At 46.7% G+C, this 21,456-nt stretch overlaps 1 protein-coding gene across 1 annotated transcript in view; it reads left to right on the top strand.

Moving 5' to 3' along the window:
* The window catches only part of GAK (cyclin G associated kinase), a 1,188,967-nt gene that overhangs the window by 431,182 nt on the left and 736,329 nt on the right, over positions 1-21,456 (top strand). Inside the window, exon 11 of the mRNA XM_069236701.1 lies at positions 15,091-15,214. Within this exon, the coding sequence (XP_069092802.1) occupies positions 15,091-15,214 (124 nt within the window). The remainder of the gene's footprint in view (positions 1-15,090; positions 15,215-21,456) is intronic.

The following is a 21,456-nucleotide window of genomic DNA, read 5'->3' as shown; positions in this document are numbered from 1 at the left end:
TCTGTACGCCATGGGTATAAACTCTTGCCCCGGAAATTTCATTTAATATATTTTTTTTAAAAAGGATTTCATGATAGATCTATTTCTCCTGATGGAATGGTCAGAAAAAAGCTTTGCAGTTGCAAATATAAAAAAAAAAAAAAAAAGAGCTTAATTATTGCAATTTTTTTCTGCCATTCTTCAAAGGGAGTTACAATCCCTTCAGCATTTGACCCAAGCTTGTAAAATTACAGAACTGACTAGAGGAAGATGAGGGTTAAAACCAATTAGAGTCTATCTCTTAAAACTAGAAATTCTACAACATTTCCTAATATTTGTCCAAACAAGAAGGTAGGCGTGGAGGGTTTAAACTTAATTTGCTTAAAGTATGCGTGTCGCTGAAGCTGTCAATGAACTTAATAATCTTCCCCACCATAGATATTCATAAATAATTCCCCCCCTCCCCTCCCCCCGGGGGAGCTACAATCAACCTGTGATAGCAAACAGTGGGAAAGTAAAGGCAGCAAATAAATAGTGCCATAAAGAGGGTAGGGAAACTCTGCCTAGCAGACCAGTACCTGGAGGTTTTGTATAGCTCTGTGTGGTGACCTATTTCCCCATATGAATTTCTTCCTGCTAATTTCCACTTTTTTTTTTTTTTTGTTAAAGAAGCTTTGAGTTAGTTTCCAAGGTATGGACCTAAAAAGGTATGAATAGTGGAGAAGAATAACCGCTTATGAATTATTACCTCACCCAAGTAGTCTAAGATGGAGTCTGCCCCACTTCTTGAATGTTTTTAATTATTTGGTACATAGCGAGTTGTAATTAAGATCTGTGATGTCACCCACATTCAGTGCTTTGTGTTCACCAAGATGCATAGCAGATTTGACCTAGCAAGTAGTTGTTCTCACGCCAAGGTCATTAGAAATCAATAAAGTCTTGTAAGTATTCAGCTTGATACAGCCCCACAGTACTCTATTGGTTCTTCAACTGCTGCCAGTGTGCTTGGAGGAGATGATGTTTGTATGGGTATGATGTCGGTATATGCCAGGACTTTTGGATCAAGGTTTTGAAGGCAAAAAGCTGATGCGTTTCAAGGCTTAAATGTAAAAGTCTGAATATAGAGGTGGAAGAGAACCCTCACCTTCATGGTGCCTCTACGAAGTTGTATGATCTCAGTCAGACCTCCCCAGCAGACAATCGCAGCTTTAAAGATACTATATAAAACCCTTATATGGCTCAATACAAACTGGGCCCAAACCCATGTCTGCAGCACAGCCCACAGAAACTGCCAAAGACTGCCTTCTCTGCGTTGAGCAGGATCACCCCAATGGGTCTGTTCTGAACTGAGGCGACATCCAAAGCAATTACAGCTGTATTTATGTGAGAAGTGGTATTTCTAGGAGGAATACACCCATGCTACATAGGATCAACAACCGAAGAAATAACTGTGGAAAGCCAATTAGAGATTGTCTCAAATATTTACTTGCGTATAGAGTTAATAAGTGATATCAGCTAGTATGAGCCACATTTTACTGAATCCTACTCTTTTTTTTTTTTTTTAATATGGCAATGGGAGCTTCCTTTTAAAATGCAGACCTCTTATGGAGGTCACAGAATAGTTAAAGAATTTAACCATAGTTGGTATCAGGACCCTAGAAAACGTTTTAGAAAATTCCAAGGAAATCTGATTGCGACCCAGGGCTTTAGCGATAGCCATCTGGAACAGTGATTTCTCTATTTCAGTTAATGCCATGGGACCCTCAAATATCCCACTGACTAGGCGTAACTACCAGAGGAGGATAAGCCTGCAAATAGATATTGATCTATTCCTGAGAATTATCGCCTTCTTCAGAGTAAAGACTGGTATGGAACCCATGAAACACCTCTCTTGTCTCCTCAAAGTCTGGTAACCAAGCCCGACCCCAACCCTTGTATTTTCAGTATTAGCAAGTCTTATTTTTTTGTCTTTGACCTGAGATGCTAATATGTGTCTGATCTTTTCGTTTTTCGAAACTAGTAAGCTGATAGGCCTGAACCTTTTTGTAGGTCCTGTCCTCCCCTATTTTTTTTTTTTTAAATAAGTTTTTGCAAAGCAGTTCTTTGAGCCAGTACTATTGGGGATCCCTCTGCAAGCCAATGCAGTTGGCATACTTATTTTCTAGCTGTGGTAGATCCTACCGCATATGGGCCTTGATTCATTTCTTCTCCTTAACCTAACCAATAGTAAAATTCAACGTCTGCAACTGAACACAAGCTTTCAAAGTCTCCCCTTCCACCAAGGTCGAGGTTGAGGCCATATTAGTCTTAGTAAAATCAACAAGCTTGGCTTCTATAGTCCATTTATATAGTGCTTCTATAGAAGGAGTTCTCTGTTGAAAGTCCACAGAGATAGATTCCAACCAGACTGAAAAAACTTCCCTATAATATATAAAGACAAAGCACTGTGGTCACATAGCTGCCACAGGTTGAGTTGAATAGACAAGCTAGAGGCCAGGGTATGATTGCACAAAAGATATTGATCCGAGAAGCAGATCCATGAGGTTAGGAATAATAAGTGAATCCATAATACAGCGGGTGGCAATATCTCCATACACCAACTAAGCTGTATGTCTTCATCTGTTTAATAGCTCCCCTTGTTTTATACATTTGGGTTTCCCAACAAGAATCGATTGGGAAAGCATCAATTTCTGGGTGCAGGAGAACATTGAAATCACCTCAAATTATAATCAAGTCTATCCACTGATGAAGTTCACCAGCAATTAATTAAAGACTGAGGGGTCATCAAGATTAGAGGCGTAAACAATACATACAGTCAGTTGTACCTCAACCTTCCCTATACAGACAATTAGCCAACCACCTTTGTTATACACCCTAGTATTCACTAGATCCCATTCCCTTCCCTTCCATACATGAGAAGAGTGACCCCCGCCCCCTCCAACCCTCCCACATTCCCCAGCCCCCAATCTGTGGAGCGTCAACACCAGCAGCAGGCAAAACCTCATAGCCAAGCCTACGAAGTAGAAGTATCCCTCAATGACTGACGTGTCTCCTGTAGGCAGTAAAAGTGCGGTTAAATCAAATGAAGCTCCTACTTAACTAGCACAATCTTCTTTGCAGGTCTCAAACCATTAACATTCCAACTTACAATATTCAAATCCTGTTTGCCACCTTTACCGTTATCACTCAGCATGATAGCAGATGTAAGTTCTGACACTCTTTGCCATCACCCAGATAATCCCACCCTTTCTTTTTTCAATTTTTTGCTGACAAGCCCAATCCCTTGTTTACAGCCCAACAAGTGTCCAAAAATATCACAAGACCTGAAATGATGCACCGTCTCCCCTCATCCCCACCACCTCCTGACCCACAACATTGATCCCCCACAAACAGAACCCCATCCCATCCCCCCCTCCCAACTGATGTCTTCAATTAGATTGATAGGAACAAGACACCTAACCAAGTATAAAATTCATGAGCCAAGGCAAACCTATTCTTTGGCTCCCAGCCAATACCTAAATACATAGAGCGAGGCCAGATACACACCCAAAGCCCCCTTAGCCAACATACAAGAATATGAAAGACCAAAAGCAACCGGATTAAAAAAGAAAGTAGACAGAAATCCAAATGTGATCCCATGTAATTGAGCTGCTCATGAATGCGGAAACTTAGACTCCCCAATCACCCATTATCTCTCACACTTAAATCAAATACAAAGGTTCAGACACAGCGTAAGAAACATGCTCAACCCGAATGTGACATGAAGGTACTAAGTCCCCACCCTAAGGATTATTGTCCTGCGACTGTTGATTGTCATGAACTTGATATGAGTCACTACAAAAATAATTCTTAGCAATGTACTTATTTTCAGCTTAGCAGATTCAAGCTGAAAGGCAATATCCCTCAGTTTTTGGTGTGCCAGTGTTTGCCCTCATAGCCACTACCTCCGCTATACAGTTTTGTGACTAAAGTCTGATCTAACAAAGAACTTGACCTAACAGGATCTAATCGGGGACTTGGGGTACACAGGCTAATTAATAAGTTGTTGCAAAATAAAAGTGCCAACATAAATCTAAGTAGCACTGGATATTGTGCAGCTCAACCCTTATTAGGTTTACAAAACAGGAAGCAGTGCACCTTCTATATAGCTGTATCCATATCCTAATCATGGAGCAGGCCACTATGTGGGGTTTCCATCTCCGACATCCTAGATGTCCATATTTTCAGACAGTTTATGCAACAACAAAAAAAACCTGAAGATTAGCCTTTTAAAAAAAATAAGTTGCCCTTCCCGTTTTGTTCTCTATGAAGCCGAATGAGCTCATAAATGGAAAATAATATTGGCTCAGTCTTGCTTGGACGCAGTATCTAAGATGGTGGCGGGGGAGTTATACCACCTGTGTGCATTTTGGAAAGTCTTTGCACAGTTTCTGGGGGTTTGCAGTATTGCTTGTTGGTGAGGGTACGTTTAGCTCCCATGACATTTCGTCTTCTCCTGACCAATAGTGGTCCAAGACCCCTTCATCAAAGGTCTGAGTCACCAACTCCTCCACCTATTTAGTTGAAAGTGAGATGGGTTCCCCAATACTGCCTCCCTTGGAATTGCCCTTTTGAGAAGCCTGTTGATGCTATGCTATGCAATGTTTCATTACCCTTGTTAACCCCCACATCTTCCATTCTGGACAGACTACCAGCCTCGGATGGAGAGAAATATGCATCCATGGTCTTTAGTGTATCTTGAGCACCCTGAATCATCCCTTGCAGTGGACGCTTGTCAACATTTTCCCATTGCTGTGGTCCAAAGGCTGAGAGGTCTGAACCATATTTTCCGGCACCCAGAGGAAGCAAGTCCCCCAGGGTTAGCCCCCAGCGTTTGAACAGATGAAACATCTTCATTCACATCAACTCCTCTCAAACCTCCTTCCCCAGTCATAATAGTCCCCTCATCTGGGTATAGGAGTGAGGCTAAGTAAGTTTGTGCACCAGCAACATTAGTGTCCAAAGAATGTTAATCCAATGAGGGATCAACAGAGTCTCCGCTATTAGAGTCCTTATATTTATGGAGACCTATCTCCGGTGAGACACCAGCAGTGGCTAAGTTGTTGATGGATTTTTGGGCAGGCAGGAAGACCTTTTTTTAAAGTAATATGTACCTTTGTTTACCTATCCAAGGTGTTTTCCCTTTCTTGTTATTATGCAGTCACCCCACTCTGTAGAAGAGGACCCAGCAATTCTCCCTCTGGACCTCATGGAGTTTTCTAGATTAGGGGCCAAAGCACTATGTGTGTCCACTTCGCTGGGGCTATGTCCCCCAGCAAGGCGTTCTGTGGCCATGCAGTGAGTGCCATTTGGTCTGCTCTTCAGCGATAGATCTGTGCAGAGCATTCAGATTCTAGGCGATTTAAAATCTGAAGAGGAATTGTGCTATATGCACCGTTCCTGCCTCCCGGCTTTAACTTACAGTGCTAGAGCATTCTTATTTTCCTTCTCATTTTCTTCCTGTTATCCTTTTGTGATCTTGAATTTCTCCTTTTTGCTTTAACTTGCACGTACTCAGGTCATATTTAATAATTTTATTTCACCAAAACTATCTTAGCACCGACTTTATTTCGGAGGCCCATGAAGAGACAGGTCGTGATTAAACCCTGTAGGAGGCTGGACTGGCTTGTAGTGAGTACCAAGGGGTACTTGCACCTTGCACCAGGCCCAGTTATCCCTTATTAGTGTATAGGGTGTCTAGCAGCTTAGGCTGATAGATAATGGTAGCTTAGCAAAGCAGCTCAGGCTGAACTAGGAGACGTGTGAAGCTACTACAGTACCACCTAGTGTCATATGCACAATATCATAAGAAAACACAATACACAGTTATACTAAAAATAAAGGTACTTTATTTTTATGACAATATGCCAAAGTATCTTAGAGTGTACCCTCAGTGAGAGGATAGGAAATATACACAAGATATATATACACAATAGCAAAAATATGCAGTATAGTCTTAGAAAACAGTGCAAACAATGTATAGCTACAATAGGATGCAATGGGGAAACATAGGGATAGGGGCAACACAAACCATATACTCCAGAAGTGGAATGCGAACCACGAATGGACCCCAAACCTATGTGACCTTGTAGAGGGTCGCTGGGACTATTAGAAAATAGTGAGAGTTAGAAAAATAACCCTCCCCAAGACCCTGAAAAGTGAGTGCAAAGTGCACCAAAGTTCCTCTAAGGACAAAATAGTCGTGTTAGAGGGAGAATGCAAGGAAAACACAAATCAGCAATGCAACAACGATGGATTCCTGTCTGAAGGTACCTGTGGAACAAGGGGACCAAGTCCAAAAGTCACAAGCAGCTCGGAGATGGGCAGATGCCCAAGAAATGCCAGCGGTTGGTGCAAAGAAGCTCTTACTAGGCTGAAGAACTGTGAATACTGCAGGAACGACAAGGGCTAGAGACTTCCCTTTTGGAGGATGGATCCCCCACGCCTTGGAGAGTCGTGCAGAAGTGTTTTCCCGCCGGATGGACGCCAACAAGCCTTGCTACACGCAAATCGTGCGTTTGGCGTTTTTGGACGCTGCTGGGGCCCAGGAGGGACCAGGAGGTCGCAAATTGGACCTGCAGAGAGAGGGGACGTCGAGCAAGACAAAGAGCCCTCACTGAAGCAGGTAGCACCCGGAGAAGTGCCAGAAACAGGCACTACGAGGATGCGTGAAACGGTGCTCGCCGAAGTTGCACAAAGGAGTCCCACGTCGCCGGAGACCAACTTAGAAAGTCGTGCAATGCAGGTTAGAGTGCCGTGGACCCAGGCTTGGCTGTGCACACAGGATTTCCGCCGGAAGTGCACAGGGGCCGGAGAAGCTTGCAAAGTCGCGGTTCCCAGCAATGCAGCCCAGCGAGGTGAGGCAAGGACTTACCTCCACCAAACTTGGGCTGAAGAGTCACTGGACTGTGGGGGTCACTTGGACGGTGTCGCTGGATTCGAGGGACCTCGCTCGTCGTGCGGAGAGGAGACCCAAGGGACCGGTAATGCAGCTTTTTGGTGCCTGCGGTTGCAGGGGGAAGATTCCGTCGACCCACGGGAGATTTCTTCGGAGCTTCTGGTGCAGAGAGGAGGCAGACTACCCCCACAGCATGCACAAGCAGGAAAACAGTCGAGAAGGCGGCAGGATCAGCGTTACAGAGTTGCAGTAGTCGTCTTTGCTACTATGTTGCAGGTTTGCAGGCTTCCAGCGCGGTCAGCGGTCGATTCCTTATCAGAAGGTGAAGAGGGAGATGCAGAGGAACTCGGCTGAGCTCATGCATTCGTTATCTAAAGTTTCCCCAGAGACAGAGACCCTAAATAGCCAGAAAAGAGGGTTTGGCTACCTAGGAGAGAGGAAAGGCTACTAACACCTGAAGGAGCCTATCACAAGGAGTCTCTGACGTCACCTGGTGGCACTGGCCACTCAGAGCAGTCCAGTGTGCCAGCAGCACCTCTGTTTCCAAGATGGCAGAGGTCTGGAGCACACTGGAGGAGCTCTGGACACCTCCCAGGGGAGGTGCAGGTCAGGGGAGTGGTCACTCCCCTTTGCTTTGTCCAGTTTCGCGCCAGAGCAGGGGCTAAGGGGTCCCTGAACCGGTGTAGACTGGCTTATGCAGAATTGGGCACATCTGTGCCCAACAAAGCATTTCCAGAGGCTGGGGGAGGCTACTCCTCCCCTGCCTTCACACCATTTTCCAAAGGGAGAGGGTGTCACACCCTCTCTCAGAGGAAGTTCTTTGTTCTGCCATCCTGGGCCAGGCCTGGCTGGACCCCAGGAGGGCAGCTGCCTGTCTGAGGGGTTGGCAGCAGCAGCAGCTGCAGTGAAACCCCAGGAAGGGCAGTTTGGCAGTACCAGGGTCTGTGCTACAGACCACTGGGATCATGGGATTGTGCCAACTATGCCAGGATGGCATAGAGGGGGCAATTCCATGATCATAGACATGTTACATGGCCATATTCGGAGTTACCATGGTGAAGCTACATATAGGTAGTGACCTATATGTAGTGCACGCGTGTAATGGTGTCCCCGCACTCACAAAGTTCAGGGAATTGGCTCTGAACAATGTGGGGGCACCTTGGCTAGTGCCAGGGTGCCCTCACACTAAGTAACTTTGCACCTAACCTTTACCAGGTAAAGGTTAGACATATAGGTGACTTATAAGTTACTTAAGTGCAGTGTAAAATGGCTGTGAAATAACGTGGACGTTATTTCACTCAGGCTGCTGTGGCAGGCCTGTGTAAGAATTGTCAGAGCTCCCTATGGGTGGCAAAAGAAATGCTGCAGCCCATAGGGATCTCCTGGAACCCCAATACCCTGGGTACCTCAGTACCATATACTAGGGAATTATAAGGGTGTTCCAGTAAGCCAATGTAAATTGGTAAAATTGGTCACTAGCCTGTTAGTGACAATTTGAAAGTAATGAGAGAGCATAACCACTGAGGTTCTGGTTAGCAGAGCCTCAGTGAGACAGTTAGGCACCACACAGGGAACATATACATGCACACCTATGAGCACTGGGGCCCTGTGTGACAGGGTCCCAGTGACACATACATATAGGCCACAAACCTATGAGCACTGGGGTCCTGACTAGCAGGATCCCAGTGACACATAACAACCATACTGAAAACATAGTGTTTTCACTATGAGCACTGAGGCCTGGCTATCAGGATCCCAGTGAGACAGTGAAAACAGTGACAAACACCCTGACATACACTCACAAACAGGCCAAAAGTGGGGGTAACAAGGCTAGAAAGAGGCTACCTTCTCACACAACCCCCCCCCAAACGAAGGACAATAAGGCTAACCTTGGCCAGTTGAGACTTTATTGTCTAAGTGGTGATAAGTAGAGAGTAGCTCTGCAATAGACTGGTTACTCCCTTTATCATCCACTATATGGTTACTTCCCTGTGGGGATGTAAACCACCCTGTTTGAAGTTTTTTAGCTAAGCAATAATGTGAAGATGTATTTTCAGAGTTTCTATCAGTAAGTTTTAGTTTAGAGCAGTGGGAATTGTCCACTGAACCTATTTGTAGTGATGGAAATGCCAGACAGGGATGCTGTCTCAGAAAAGCCATAGCTGGGCAAAAACTTTGTCCATCTGGCTGGAAGAGAGAACAGGGATGCTGTTTCTCTTGAGTTGGAGCAGGGCAGGGATGCTGTCCTATCAGCTCCACACTAGGGCAGGGATGCTGTCCTAAGTGTTGTGAGGCAGTGCAGAGTTTCTGCACTAAAGTTTCTCTGGGAGGGTTGGAGGGATGCTCCATGTTAACTAAAATGGTGCTCTTTTTCTCACCAATGTTAGTTATCCCACAGAGAGGTACTTCTACCTCAGGGAGTCCAGCTTTGCCAGCTGATGATTCCCTTGGAACAGGTGCCACCCCAGGAGAGGTTTCTCCCACCACCGGAATGGTATCCTGAATGGTAGGGTGGTTAGGGGATACTGTGATACCCTTTTTACCTGTTGATGGAGAGGGATCCTGAGTTTTCAGGCCTTCTCTCCTTTGCTTTTTCATTTCAGTAGAAATGAGAGGGAACAATTCCTCAGGGATGCCCAGCATGGCTGCATGGGCATAAAACTCTACATCTGCCCAACCTGAGGCCTCTAGGTCATTACCTAAGAGACAGTCTACAGGTAAGCTAGGTGATACCACCACCTGCTTAGGGCCAGTAACTCCACCCCAACTAAACTGAATTATAGCTAAGGGAAGAAACTTAGTGGAGTTATGGACATCAATAATCTTATACTGTTGTCCAATGATGTGTTGTTCAGGAGGCACTAGGTTTTCAGTCACCAAAGTGAAACTGGCACCTGTGTCCCTGTAGGCCAAGGCCTCAACACCATTTATTGAAACTGTCTGCCTGTACTTATCCATTGTAAGGGGACAAGCAGCCAGTGTGGCAAGGCCAATGCCACTAGGTGTGACAGAAACTGTCTTGGGACTGATTACATCAGTTTCCACTATGGACCCATAAGTGAACCCAACTACACCCTTTGCTTGACTGTTGCCAGCAGTCCCACCACTAGTACCACTACTGCTAGGGGCACTAGAGCTTGCTGTATTAGTGGTGGTAGGCTCAGGGGGTTTACCTGGACAGGACTTATCCCCTGGCCTATGGCCTCTGTTTTTACACACAAAGCACCAAGGCTTTTTAATGTGTGCAGGTTGGGAAGAAGAGGAAGAATTTGTTTTATCCCCACCCTCTGAAGAGTGTTTAAGATTTGAAGTGGGATCTTTGGTTTTACCCTTATCCCCATGCTTATCTTGAGATTTTTCACCATCTTTCTTCTTATTGCCATCTTTGTCACCCCCTGTATGAACTTTTCTGTTCACCCTTGTTCTGACCCATTTGTCTGCCTTCTTTCCCAATTCTTGGGGAGAGGTCAGATCAGAGTCTACCAGGTACTGGTGCAACAAATCAGACACACAATTATTAAGTATATGCTCTCTCAGGATTGTGTTATACAGGCTTTCATAATCAGTAACTTTACTGCCATGTAACCACCCCTCCAAGGCCTTCACTGAATGGTCAATGAAATCAACCCAGTCTTGTGAAGACTCCTTTTTGGTCTCTCTGAACTTTATCCTGTACTGTTCAGTGGTTAAGCCATAACCATCCAGGAGTGCATTCTTAAGAACTGTAAAATTATTGGCATCATTTTCTTTCACAGTAAGGAGCCTATCCCTACCTTTTCCACTAAATGATAGCCATAGGATAGCAGCCCACTGCCTTTGAGGGACATCCTGTACAACACAGGCCCTCTCAAGTGCAGCAAACCACTTGTTAATGTCATCCCCCTCCTTATAAGGGGGAACTATCTTGTGCAGATTCCTGGAATCATGCTCTTTTGCAGGATGACTATGGGGAATACTGCTGCTGCCACCATGGGTATCTAAACCCAACTTATGTCTTTCCCTCTCTATTTCTAAAGACTGTCTATCCAAATCCAGCTGTTGCTTCTTGAGCTTCAGTCTGGTTTGTTCCACTCTCAATCTATTGAGCTCCCTTTCTAACAATCTGTCATCAGGGTGGGTGGGAGGGACATTTCTAGATACAGAGGTATGATGGGAATGAACAGAAGGAGACCTGTCCCTTACAGAGGGCACCCTAACAGCTTGGCTACCAGCATAATGTGAGAGCACATCATCAGTATGATGTGATTCAACCTCTGTACCAACTATGCTAGACTGTCTAGTAATGGGCAGGCTGAGAAGTTTCTTTCCTGAACCTTTTCCTGGGGGAGTCCCTGGATCAAATTGAGAACCATTAGCTACTTTTTCTACAGATTGGGCACTTATGGCCTTATCCTGTACTCTAAGCATATTAATTAACAGTTCTAAGGAAGGATTCTTCCCTACACTCAAACCTCTCTCTATGCAGAGACTCCTTGCTCCTTTCCAGCTAAGGTGATCATATGCAAGTTTGGACAGTTCAACATTTTTTCCTGTGCCAGACATTTTTTTAGAGAGAGTTAAAGTGATAGCAAAAGAGAAAAAAGTTTTCAGAACTTTTTGGAAAGACAGAAAAAAAAACTTTTTAAACTTTTAAGAACTTTTTGAAAGTTTAGAAGTACTTTTCAGCACTTAGAAAAGAGTGAAAAGAGGAAATGCAAAACTTTTTGGCTATGTGTATATACACTGACCTTGTTTTGTATATTTTTCTCTTATGAAAAGTACAATGACAAGAGTGGTAAGTAGTCTCAAAGCACTTATCCCACCGCTGCACAACCAATGTAGGAGGCTGGACTGGCTTGTAGTGAGTACCAAGGGGTACTTGCACCTTGCACCAGGCCCAGTTATCCCTTATTAGTGTATAGGGTGTCTAGCAGCTTAGGCTGATAGATAATGGTAGCTTAGCAAAGCAGCTCAGGCTGAACTAGGAGACGTGTGAAGCTACTACAGTACCACCTAGTGTCATATGCACAATATCATAAGAAAACACAATACACAGTTATACTAAAAATAAAGGTACTTTATTTTTATGACAATATGCCAAAGTATCTTAGAGTGTACCCTCAGTGAGAGGATAGGAAATATACACAAGATATATATACACAATAGCAAAAATATGCAGTATAGTCTTAGAAAACAGTGCAAACAATGTATAGCTACAATAGGATGCAATGGGGAAACATAGGGATAGGGGCAACACAAACCATATACTCCAGAAGTGGAATGCGAACCACGAATGGACCCCAAACCTATGTGACCTTGTAGAGGGTCGCTGGGACTATTAGAAAATAGTGAGAGTTAGAAAAATAACCCTCCCCAAGACCCTGAAAAGTGAGTGCAAAGTGCACCAAAGTTCCTCTAAGGACAAAATAGTCGTGTTAGAGGGAGAATGCAAGGAAAACACAAATCAGCAATGCAACAACGATGGATTCCTGTCTGAAGGTACCTGTGGAACAAGGGGACCAAGTCCAAAAGTCACAAGCAGCTCGGAGATGGGCAGATGCCCAAGAAATGCCAGCGGTTGGTGCAAAGAAGCTCTTACTAGGCTGAAGAACTGTGAATACTGCAGGAACGACAAGGGCTAGAGACTTCCCTTTTGGAGGATGGATCCCCCACGCCTTGGAGAGTCGTGCAGAAGTGTTTTCCCGCCGGATGGACGCCAACAAGCCTTGCTACACGCAAATCGTGCGTTTGGCGTTTTTGGACGCTGCTGGGGCCCAGGAGGGACCAGGAGGTCGCAAATTGGACCTGCAGAGAGAGGGGACGTCGAGCAAGACAAAGAGCCCTCACTGAAGCAGGTAGCACCCGGAGAAGTGCCAGAAACAGGCACTACGAGGATGCGTGAAACGGTGCTCGCCGAAGTTGCACAAAGGAGTCCCACGTCGCCGGAGACCAACTTAGAAAGTCGTGCAATGCAGGTTAGAGTGCCGTGGACCCAGGCTTGGCTGTGCACACAGGATTTCCGCCGGAAGTGCACAGGGGCCGGAGAAGCTTGCAAAGTCGCGGTTCCCAGCAATGCAGCCCAGCGAGGTGAGGCAAGGACTTACCTCCACCAAACTTGGGCTGAAGAGTCACTGGACTGTGGGGGTCACTTGGACGGTGTCGCTGGATTCGAGGGACCTCGCTCGTCGTGCTGAGAGGAGACCCAAGGGACCGGTAATGCAGCTTTTTGGTGCCTGCGGTTGCAGGGGGAAGATTCCGTCGACCCACGGGAGATTTCTTCGGAGCTTCTGGTGCAGAGAGGAGGCAGACTACCCCCACAGCATGCACAAGCAGGAAAACAGTCGAGAAGGCGGCAGGATCAGCGTTACAGAGTTGCAGTAGTCGTCTTTGCTACTATGTTGCAGGTTTGCAGGCTTCCAGCGCGGTCAGCGGTCGATTCCTTATCAGAAGGTGAAGAGGGAGATGCAGAGGAACTCGGCTGAGCTCATGCATTCGTTATCTAAAGTTTCCCCAGAGACAGAGACCCTAAATAGCCAGAAAAGAGGGTTTGGCTACCTAGGAGAGAGGAAAGGCTACTAACACCTGAAGGAGCCTATCACAAGGAGTCTCTGACGTCACCTGGTGGCACTGGCCACTCAGAGCAGTCCAGTGTGCCAGCAGCACCTCTGTTTCCAAGATGGCAGAGGTCTGGAGCACACTGGAGGAGCTCTGGACACCTCCCAGGGGAGGTGCAGGTCAGGGGAGTGGTCACTCCCCTTTGCTTTGTCCAGTTTCGCGCCAGAGCAGGGGCTAAGGGGTCCCTGAACCGGTGTAGACTGGCTTATGCAGAATTGGGCACATCTGTGCCCAACAAAGCATTTCCAGAGGCTGGGGGAGGCTACTCCTCCCCTGCCTTCACACCATTTTCCAAAGGGAGAGGGTGTCACACCCTCTCTCAGAGGAAGTTCTTTGTTCTGCCATCCTGGGCCAGGCCTGGCTGGACCCCAGGAGGGCAGCTGCCTGTCTGAGGGGTTGGCAGCAGCAGCAGCTGCAGTGAAACCCCAGGAAGGGCAGTTTGGCAGTACCAGGGTCTGTGCTACAGACCACTGGGATCATGGGATTGTGCCAACTATGCCAGGATGGCATAGAGGGGGCAATTCCATGATCATAGACATGTTACATGGCCATATTCGGAGTTACCATGGTGAAGCTACATATAGGTAGTGACCTATATGTAGTGCACGCGTGTAATGGTGTCCCCGCACTCACAAAGTTCAGGGAATTGGCTCTGAACAATGTGGGGGCACCTTGGCTAGTGCCAGGGTGCCCTCACACTAACTAACTTTGCACCTAACCTTTACCAGGTAAAGGTTAGACATATAGGTGACTTATAAGTTACTTAAGTGCAGTGTAAAATGGCTGTGAAATAACGTGGACGTTATTTCACTCAGGCTGCTGTGGCAGGCCTGTGTAAGAATTGTCAGAGCTCCCTATGGGTGGCAAAAGAAATGCTGCAGCCCATAGGGATCTCCTGGAACCCCAATACCCTGGGTACCTCAGTACCATATACTAGGGAATTATAAGGGTGTTCCAGTAAGCCAATGTAAATTGGTAAAATTGGTCACTAGCCTGTTAGTGACAATTTGAAAGTAATGAGAGAGCATAACCACTGAGGTTCTGGTTAGCAGAGCCTCAGTGAGACAGTTAGGCACCACACAGGGAACATATACATGCACACCTATGAGCACTGGGGCCCTGTGTGACAGGGTCCCAGTGACACATACATATAGGCCACAAACCTATGAGCACTGGGGTCCTGACTAGCAGGATCCCAGTGACACATAACAACCATACTGAAAACATAGTGTTTTCACTATGAGCACTGAGGCCTGGCTATCAGGATCCCAGTGAGACAGTGAAAACAGTGACAAACACCCTGACATACACTCACAAACAGGCCAAAAGTGGGGGTAACAAGGCTAGAAAGAGGCTACCTTCTCACAAACCCCACTTCTGATGTCTTTTTAAAATTAATTTTGTTTTCCAAGTTCCGTTTTGAGTTGGGAGATTCAGACTAGTGATTTTATACAGGAGTGTAAGTAATCTGAGAATAGCAATGTATTTTAAATTCTTACATTGTGTTGAAAGTAGTCCATTCAGACAGATGCATGTGACACATTTCCATTTTGTTCACTTCATTATTGTTTTTATTGTAGGTTTGACATCGTCGGAAATAGATCAGCCTTACGGAGGTTTTTTTGACATTCTGAAAGGGGGAACAGAGCGATTTCTAACTAACATTAAGGACACATCTTCTAAAGTTATCCAGTCAGTGGCCAAGTAAGTAACTGATAATTCGAATGTGTTTGTGTAAGAAAAAGAAAATTACTTCCCCAGACAATGCCTGACAAGTGCTGCATTTCCATGAGTGAACAGTGACATGACTTACACTGTTGCAGGTCATGCACTTACTGTAAGGGTTCTGTACACAATGCCTAAAACAAATTTCCTCTTACGTGCACGGTCCAAAGTACTATTCATCCATCCCAGTGCTGTATTCATAGACTTGAGTTTTCTTCAACATAAATTAAAGATGTAGGAGCATGTATACAATTATCAAACTTGGTACACATTTCTATACAATTGTAATTCACCATTTATCTATCCCTGGTGAGACAAAGAATGGAGAATGATAATATTCATTTAGAAATAACTCACATTTTGATGTTCAATTAAGGCACTTCTTTAGTAACATATTTTTGACAGATGTGTGATGACACCATTTCATTCTGCTTATTTGAATTGGAATGAGGCAAAGCTTATGAAGGAGTGAAAAAGGTGCCAAACTTGATGAGCTTCCTTTGATCACTCTTCATTTTTTTTATTTTATTTTTTATATACACCTTTAAACACCAAGTACAAGCACCTGCACTGTGTTCCCTTTTCGGTAAATAACAATGTATCTAACTGTCAAAGAAAGTGTATTTCTGCAGCTCTTTCTGCTGTTCCCTATCAAAGGGTCGAGCACCAAAGTTCTCCACTAACCAGGAGACTGGTTACTTGGTCTACCAATTAAAGTTTGGTCTCCTTGATTGTCCACGCAGCCCTGGACTATCAGTCAAGGTAGCATGCATGACATTTATCAAAGTAGGATTAAAAACAAACCAGAGTGGTGCATTTTTGTAAAGCTGCAGCACTTCAAAACGTGTGTGTGTGTGTGTGTATATGATAGAGACTTCTAGTTGCAGATTCCTTACCTTAGAATTTTCCCCCAGGCGTCAGACTGGATCCAGAGTTTTTTTCTTTAAGCAATATCCTTGCACGTTGGTAGGTGGCGTTGGTCGACTCTGCGGGTGTCGTTGGCATCTTAGTCGCCATGATGACATCCGGGAGGAGTACAAAGATGCCGCCTAAGCGCAGTGACGTCAGTTCTTTTATTTATGCGCCACGCGCTGAGCCAGAGAGCTACCTGTGGTCAATTTTTGACTGACTTAGGCTCTTTTGTTGACTTCTTGTGAGGTTTTTGGTGCGTCGAGGGATGTCCCCGAAGCCCGGCTTAAAAACCGTGTGAGGACTGTCACTGCATGATGTCTGTGATGCACTCGCCTCGGGTCTGTTTGTGGTGCCTGGAGTGCGAGCACGACCTGAAGTTGTGCTCCCAGTGCTGGCCATGCACCCGAAGGCCTTGAGGGAGAGGTCCCTCAAGTTTATGGCGGTGCGGTGCTCGACTCCGCATAGGTCCCGGAGTCGCTTGAGGGGAAGGTCTCGAGACTGGTCGCGGAGCCACCACCACTCGTCTTCTTTGAAGTCTTCGGGTCAAGGTAAGAAGAAGAAGTCGTAGAAATCCCGTCATCCTTCGACCTCACCCCGTTGCATGGCTGATGCGATGCAGGAAGAGCATTGACTCTCAAGGACTCTGTCTTCGGAGCCTGCTTTTGGGTCTGCTCCGTGCCTCCCTGAGTTTCCAGGAGCCAGGGTGACCCCTGCCCAAGTGAAGGAATTTTAGGAGGTCATGTGCCTCATTTTTGGGCAGTCCGACCCCGCTCTGGCGTCTTTGGGCGCAAGGGTTTCAGTAGGCGGGTCTTTGGGTTTCGTGCTGGTGGCTCTGGCCCGCCCACCGAAGCCCCCTCCGGGTCAGCACCGGTGCTGGTCATACCATCAAGCCCTTACCTGGCGCCGGTTTGATTGTCGACACTCCCATCGACCCGATTATGATCCCCAACGACTCAGTCAGACTGGCGTTGGCTGCAGCTGCCTCCTTCTTTGATGGGGCCTATTCACCCCAGGTTGAATTCTTACCCTTATTCCTGTGGGTTAGAATTCGGGGAAGGATTGATTGGTCCCTGTACGTTTAAGAATACCAGGATGACCCTAACTTGGACTGGGCACAGCATTTGGGCGAGGCCAGTGGTCTGGATACCTCTCCAGACGCTGGCATGCTGTCTCTTCCTACCGTGGCTATGGCGGAGGGAGCAACTTATTTCATGGTGGTTAGTAGGGTGGCTGAGGTCCTCAGCCTTGAGCTGCCTACTATTCAGGGCAGGTCTAATCTCCTGACGGAGGTTTTTCAACCAGGGGCTTCCACATCTGAGCCTCCTCTTCCCTTTAATGAAGCCCTCACTGATGTCTTTTTGGGTATTTGGTCCAGACCCAACACAGGGGCTCCTGTGAACAGGACAATCGCACGCCGCCATTAGCCCTCCCGAACGACCCTAAATTTCTGTACCTACGCCTTAGAGCTGTGTAATCCAGTCATCTTCATCCTCAGGAGCATTCCCTTTCTCCCCTCTGGATCGGGAATCAAAAAGGTTGGAACAATTTTGGAAGAAGATGCTTTCTTCCTCCAGCCTCACGCTCCAGTCAGTGAACAGTGCATGATTTGTGAGCCGTTATACTCTCTCTCTCTCTCTCTGTGGGATACGGTTGCCCAAGTTCTGCTGCAGATACCGGAGGAGGCCCGTGCTATCGTCTCCCAAGCTGTAACCAATGGGAGAGACGCGTCCAAGTTCACTATCCGATGCGGGTTGGACACGACCGACTCTCTGGGTAGATCAGTTGCGACGACGGTGGCCTTGACGCACCATGCCTGGTTACGTACATCTGGTTTCTCAGGGGATGTCCAACAGACTCTTATGGACATGCCCTTTGATGGCTCCCGTCTCTTTGAAGACGAGGCGTTGGAGAGGTTCAAGGACTCCCTCTGCCTCTTTCCACTGCTGCTCGTCCTAAACAGTCTGCCTTTCACCCCTTTCGTGGCCACGGAAGAGGCTCCCTGTTGCGTTCGTCTCCCAGCCACTGTGCCACCTGTGCTGTTCAGCCCCTGTGTCGCGGGGCCGTGGAATCCCACGAACCAGAGGTCTGCCCAGTCTACCCCTGTCCCTGCTGCTGCCGCCTCTAAGCCCTTCTAGTCCGTCCCCTCGCTCTGGTCCAGTTGGCGGCAGGATTCGCCATCACCTGCCCCACTGGGAATCCATCACTACGGACAGGTGGGTTTTGCAGATTGTTCGAAGGAGCTACTCCCTCCCCTTATAATCTGCCCCACCAGCCAGACCTCCATCATTCAGCCGTATACCGGAGGATCATTTGGCACTTCTCCACCAGGAAGTTGCAGCTCTCTTGGCCAAGAAAGCCGTAGAGAGGGTCCCTGTGCCAGAAGTAGGTTGTGGTTGTTATTCCTGCTACTTTCTGGTTCCCAAAAAAGACATGGGCTTGCATCCTATCCTAGACCTTAGGGCCCTCAATCTCTTCCTCAAGAAGGAGAAATTCATAACGCTCACCCTAGCTCAGGTCCTGTCTGCCTTGGACCCAGAAGACTGGATGGTAGCGTTGGACTTGCAGGACGCTTATTTCCATATCCCGATCCTGCCTGCCCACAGTCGTTACCTAAGATTCGTGGTAGGTCACAAGCACTTTAAATTTACTGTGTTTCCCTTCTGCCTTACCAGCGCCCCTCGGGTGTTCACAAAAGTGATGGCAGTGATTGTTGCTCATCTGTGCAGGTTGGGGGTTTCAGTCTTCCCTTACCTCAATGAGTGGCTGTTGAAGGACTCGCCCTAGAAAGTCATTTCTCACCTTCAGACTACGGCGAACCACCTGCACACGCTGGGGTTCACTATAAACGTGCTGACGTCACACCAGACTCCCTCCCAGATGCTCCCCCTCATCGGAGCTGTTCTGGACACAGTGCAGTTTCCCTTCTGTCCTCCCGAAAAGCGAGTCCAGGATATTCAGGCTATGGTTCAGATCTTTCAGCCTCAATCTTGGGTTTTGGTGAGACTGACACTGAGGCTGCTGGGCCTCATGCCCTCCTGCATCCTGCTATTGACGCAGGCCAGATGGCATATGTAGGCTCTGCAGTGGGACTTGAAGTTCCCGTGGACGCAGCATCAGGGAAATCTCTCCCACATGGTCCAGAGCGAAAGACCTGCAGTGGTGGCTTTCGAATCGGCATTGGGTCAATGGAAGATCCCTCTCCCTTCCCCAACCAGAGGAACTTCTGTTACAGCAGCAGGGGACGGTTCTCCACCTGAAACTGTCCAATCTCCGCCTTTATGCGTGGATATTGAGCGGCGTCAGTTGACTGCTTTTGACCTTCCACCTGAAGTCTGTGATGTAATCTAGGCAGCTAGGCGTCCCTCCACCAAAACGGTATATGCCTGTCATTGGCATAAATGTGTGGCATGGTGTACCAACAAATCTGTTGATCCCCTCTCTGTTCCTCTTTCTGAGGTTCTTTTGTTCATTGTTTCTTTGGCCCAGCAGGACTCTGCTTTGGGCACCCTTAAGGACTATTTATCGGCTATCTCAGCCTTTCTTAGGTTGCCTGATCAGCCTTTGAGTCTCCTATTGTAGTAGTAGATTCCATAAGGGCCTTACCCATTTGTTTCCTCCCACTCCATTTACCATGCCTCAGTGGGACCTCAATCTTGTCCTTACTTAACGTGTACTCCCTTTGAGCCGATGCCCAATTGTCCCTTACGGCTTCTTATTTTCAAAACTGTTTTTCTTGTTGCCATCACTTCTGCTCGCAGAGTGAGTGAGCTTCAGGCTCTATCTTCTAAGCCCCCATTTTTGTTTGTGCACCCTGACAAAGTGGTTTTACACACTAAGGCTTCCTTCCTTAAAGTTGTTACACCTTTTCATGTAGGCCAGTCCATCCCTTTGCCTAATTTTTATGCACCTTCACATCCTTCTCATGAGGAGGAGGGACTCCACCCTTCTGGATCCAAAAAGAGCACTGGCATTCTATTGCAATCGTGCTAAAGATTTCCAGGTGAAAGATCAACTCTTTGTAGGATATGTAGGTGCGAAGAAAGGGAAGGCGGTGCAAAAACGTACCATCTCACGATGGGTACTTCTTTGCATCAAGATGTGCTACACTTTGGCAAAAAAGCAACCACCTGAGGGCTTGCGCTCTCATTCAGCCAGAGCAACTGCTGCAGTGTTAGCACGCGGAGTTCCTGTCCTGGATATCTGCCAGGCAGCATTGTGGGCATCCCTGTACACGTTTACTAAACATTACTGCCAGGACAGTCGGGTCCGTAGGGACGGCTACTTTGGTCATTCGGTCCTGCAGGACTTTCTACTATGATCTTGGTTCACAGCCCACCCCGAGGATGGCATTGCTTGGGTATCTATTCTAAGGTAAGGAATCTGCAACTAGAAGTCTCTATCAGATGTACAAGTTACTTACCTTCAGTAACGATATATCTGGTAGAGACATATTCTAGTTGTAGATTCCTTTCCGACCCACCCATCCTCCCCGCTTACGAACTGATTATTAGGGACAGGGCTTCCACATTCAGGGCCTTTGCACTGGTGCACCAATTTCAGTGTTCTTCGCGGCTCTGCGCTTTCACTTGAAAAGTCGTGAAAAGAAACTGATATCACTGCGCTGAGGCGGCGTCTATGTACTACTTCTGACGTCATCACGGCGACTGACGCTAACGAAGTCCGTGGACTCGACCAACACCACCTACAGTCGCTCAAGGATATTGCTTGAAGAACAAATCTCCAGATCCAGTCTAATGCCTGGGGGAAAATCCTAAGGTAAGAAATCTGCAGCTAGAATATGTGTCTACCAGATATATCGTTACCAAAGGTAAGTAACTTGTACATCTGAGTGTCTTTAGCCACTCTGTAGTTAGGGACCAGAGACAGGGATTTTTGTTTCTTTATAACTTTGCACCCGTTTGACAAATGTGTGTGAAACTTTTCAGACCTTCTGCCCCTGTTTCATTTTAGGAGGACTGAAAGTTGTGTTGCGCTTGGCCAAGGGAGTGCAAAGAAAGAAGGGGGGGGGGGGGGGTCCTAAAACTGACTTCAAATCCAATCGATTGTCCATAGACTTCTATATTTTGTGTAGCCCAAAAACCGTTACATATTAGGGGGCACAAATGGTTCTGTCAGGTCCTGCAGGTAAGTAGAGTAAATAAATGTTAAGTTAAGAGGTTTTTTAACTTAGTGACATCGTGTAGCCCATTACTACTAAAAGTAGCAAGCAAGCCCAAAGCATAACCGACTGCATATGTAAAGTTTCAGATTTACTATATGATCAAGTTCAAGACCCACTTATGGTCACA

The sequence above is a fragment of the Pleurodeles waltl genome, chromosome 1_2 (assembly GCF_031143425.1).
Source record: "Pleurodeles waltl isolate 20211129_DDA chromosome 1_2, aPleWal1.hap1.20221129, whole genome shotgun sequence".
In the NCBI taxonomy this organism is placed as follows: Eukaryota; Metazoa; Chordata; class Amphibia; order Caudata; family Salamandridae; genus Pleurodeles; species Pleurodeles waltl.
The sequence above is the reverse complement of the archived record's forward strand: the minus strand, read 5'-3'. Positions and strand labels throughout refer to the sequence as shown.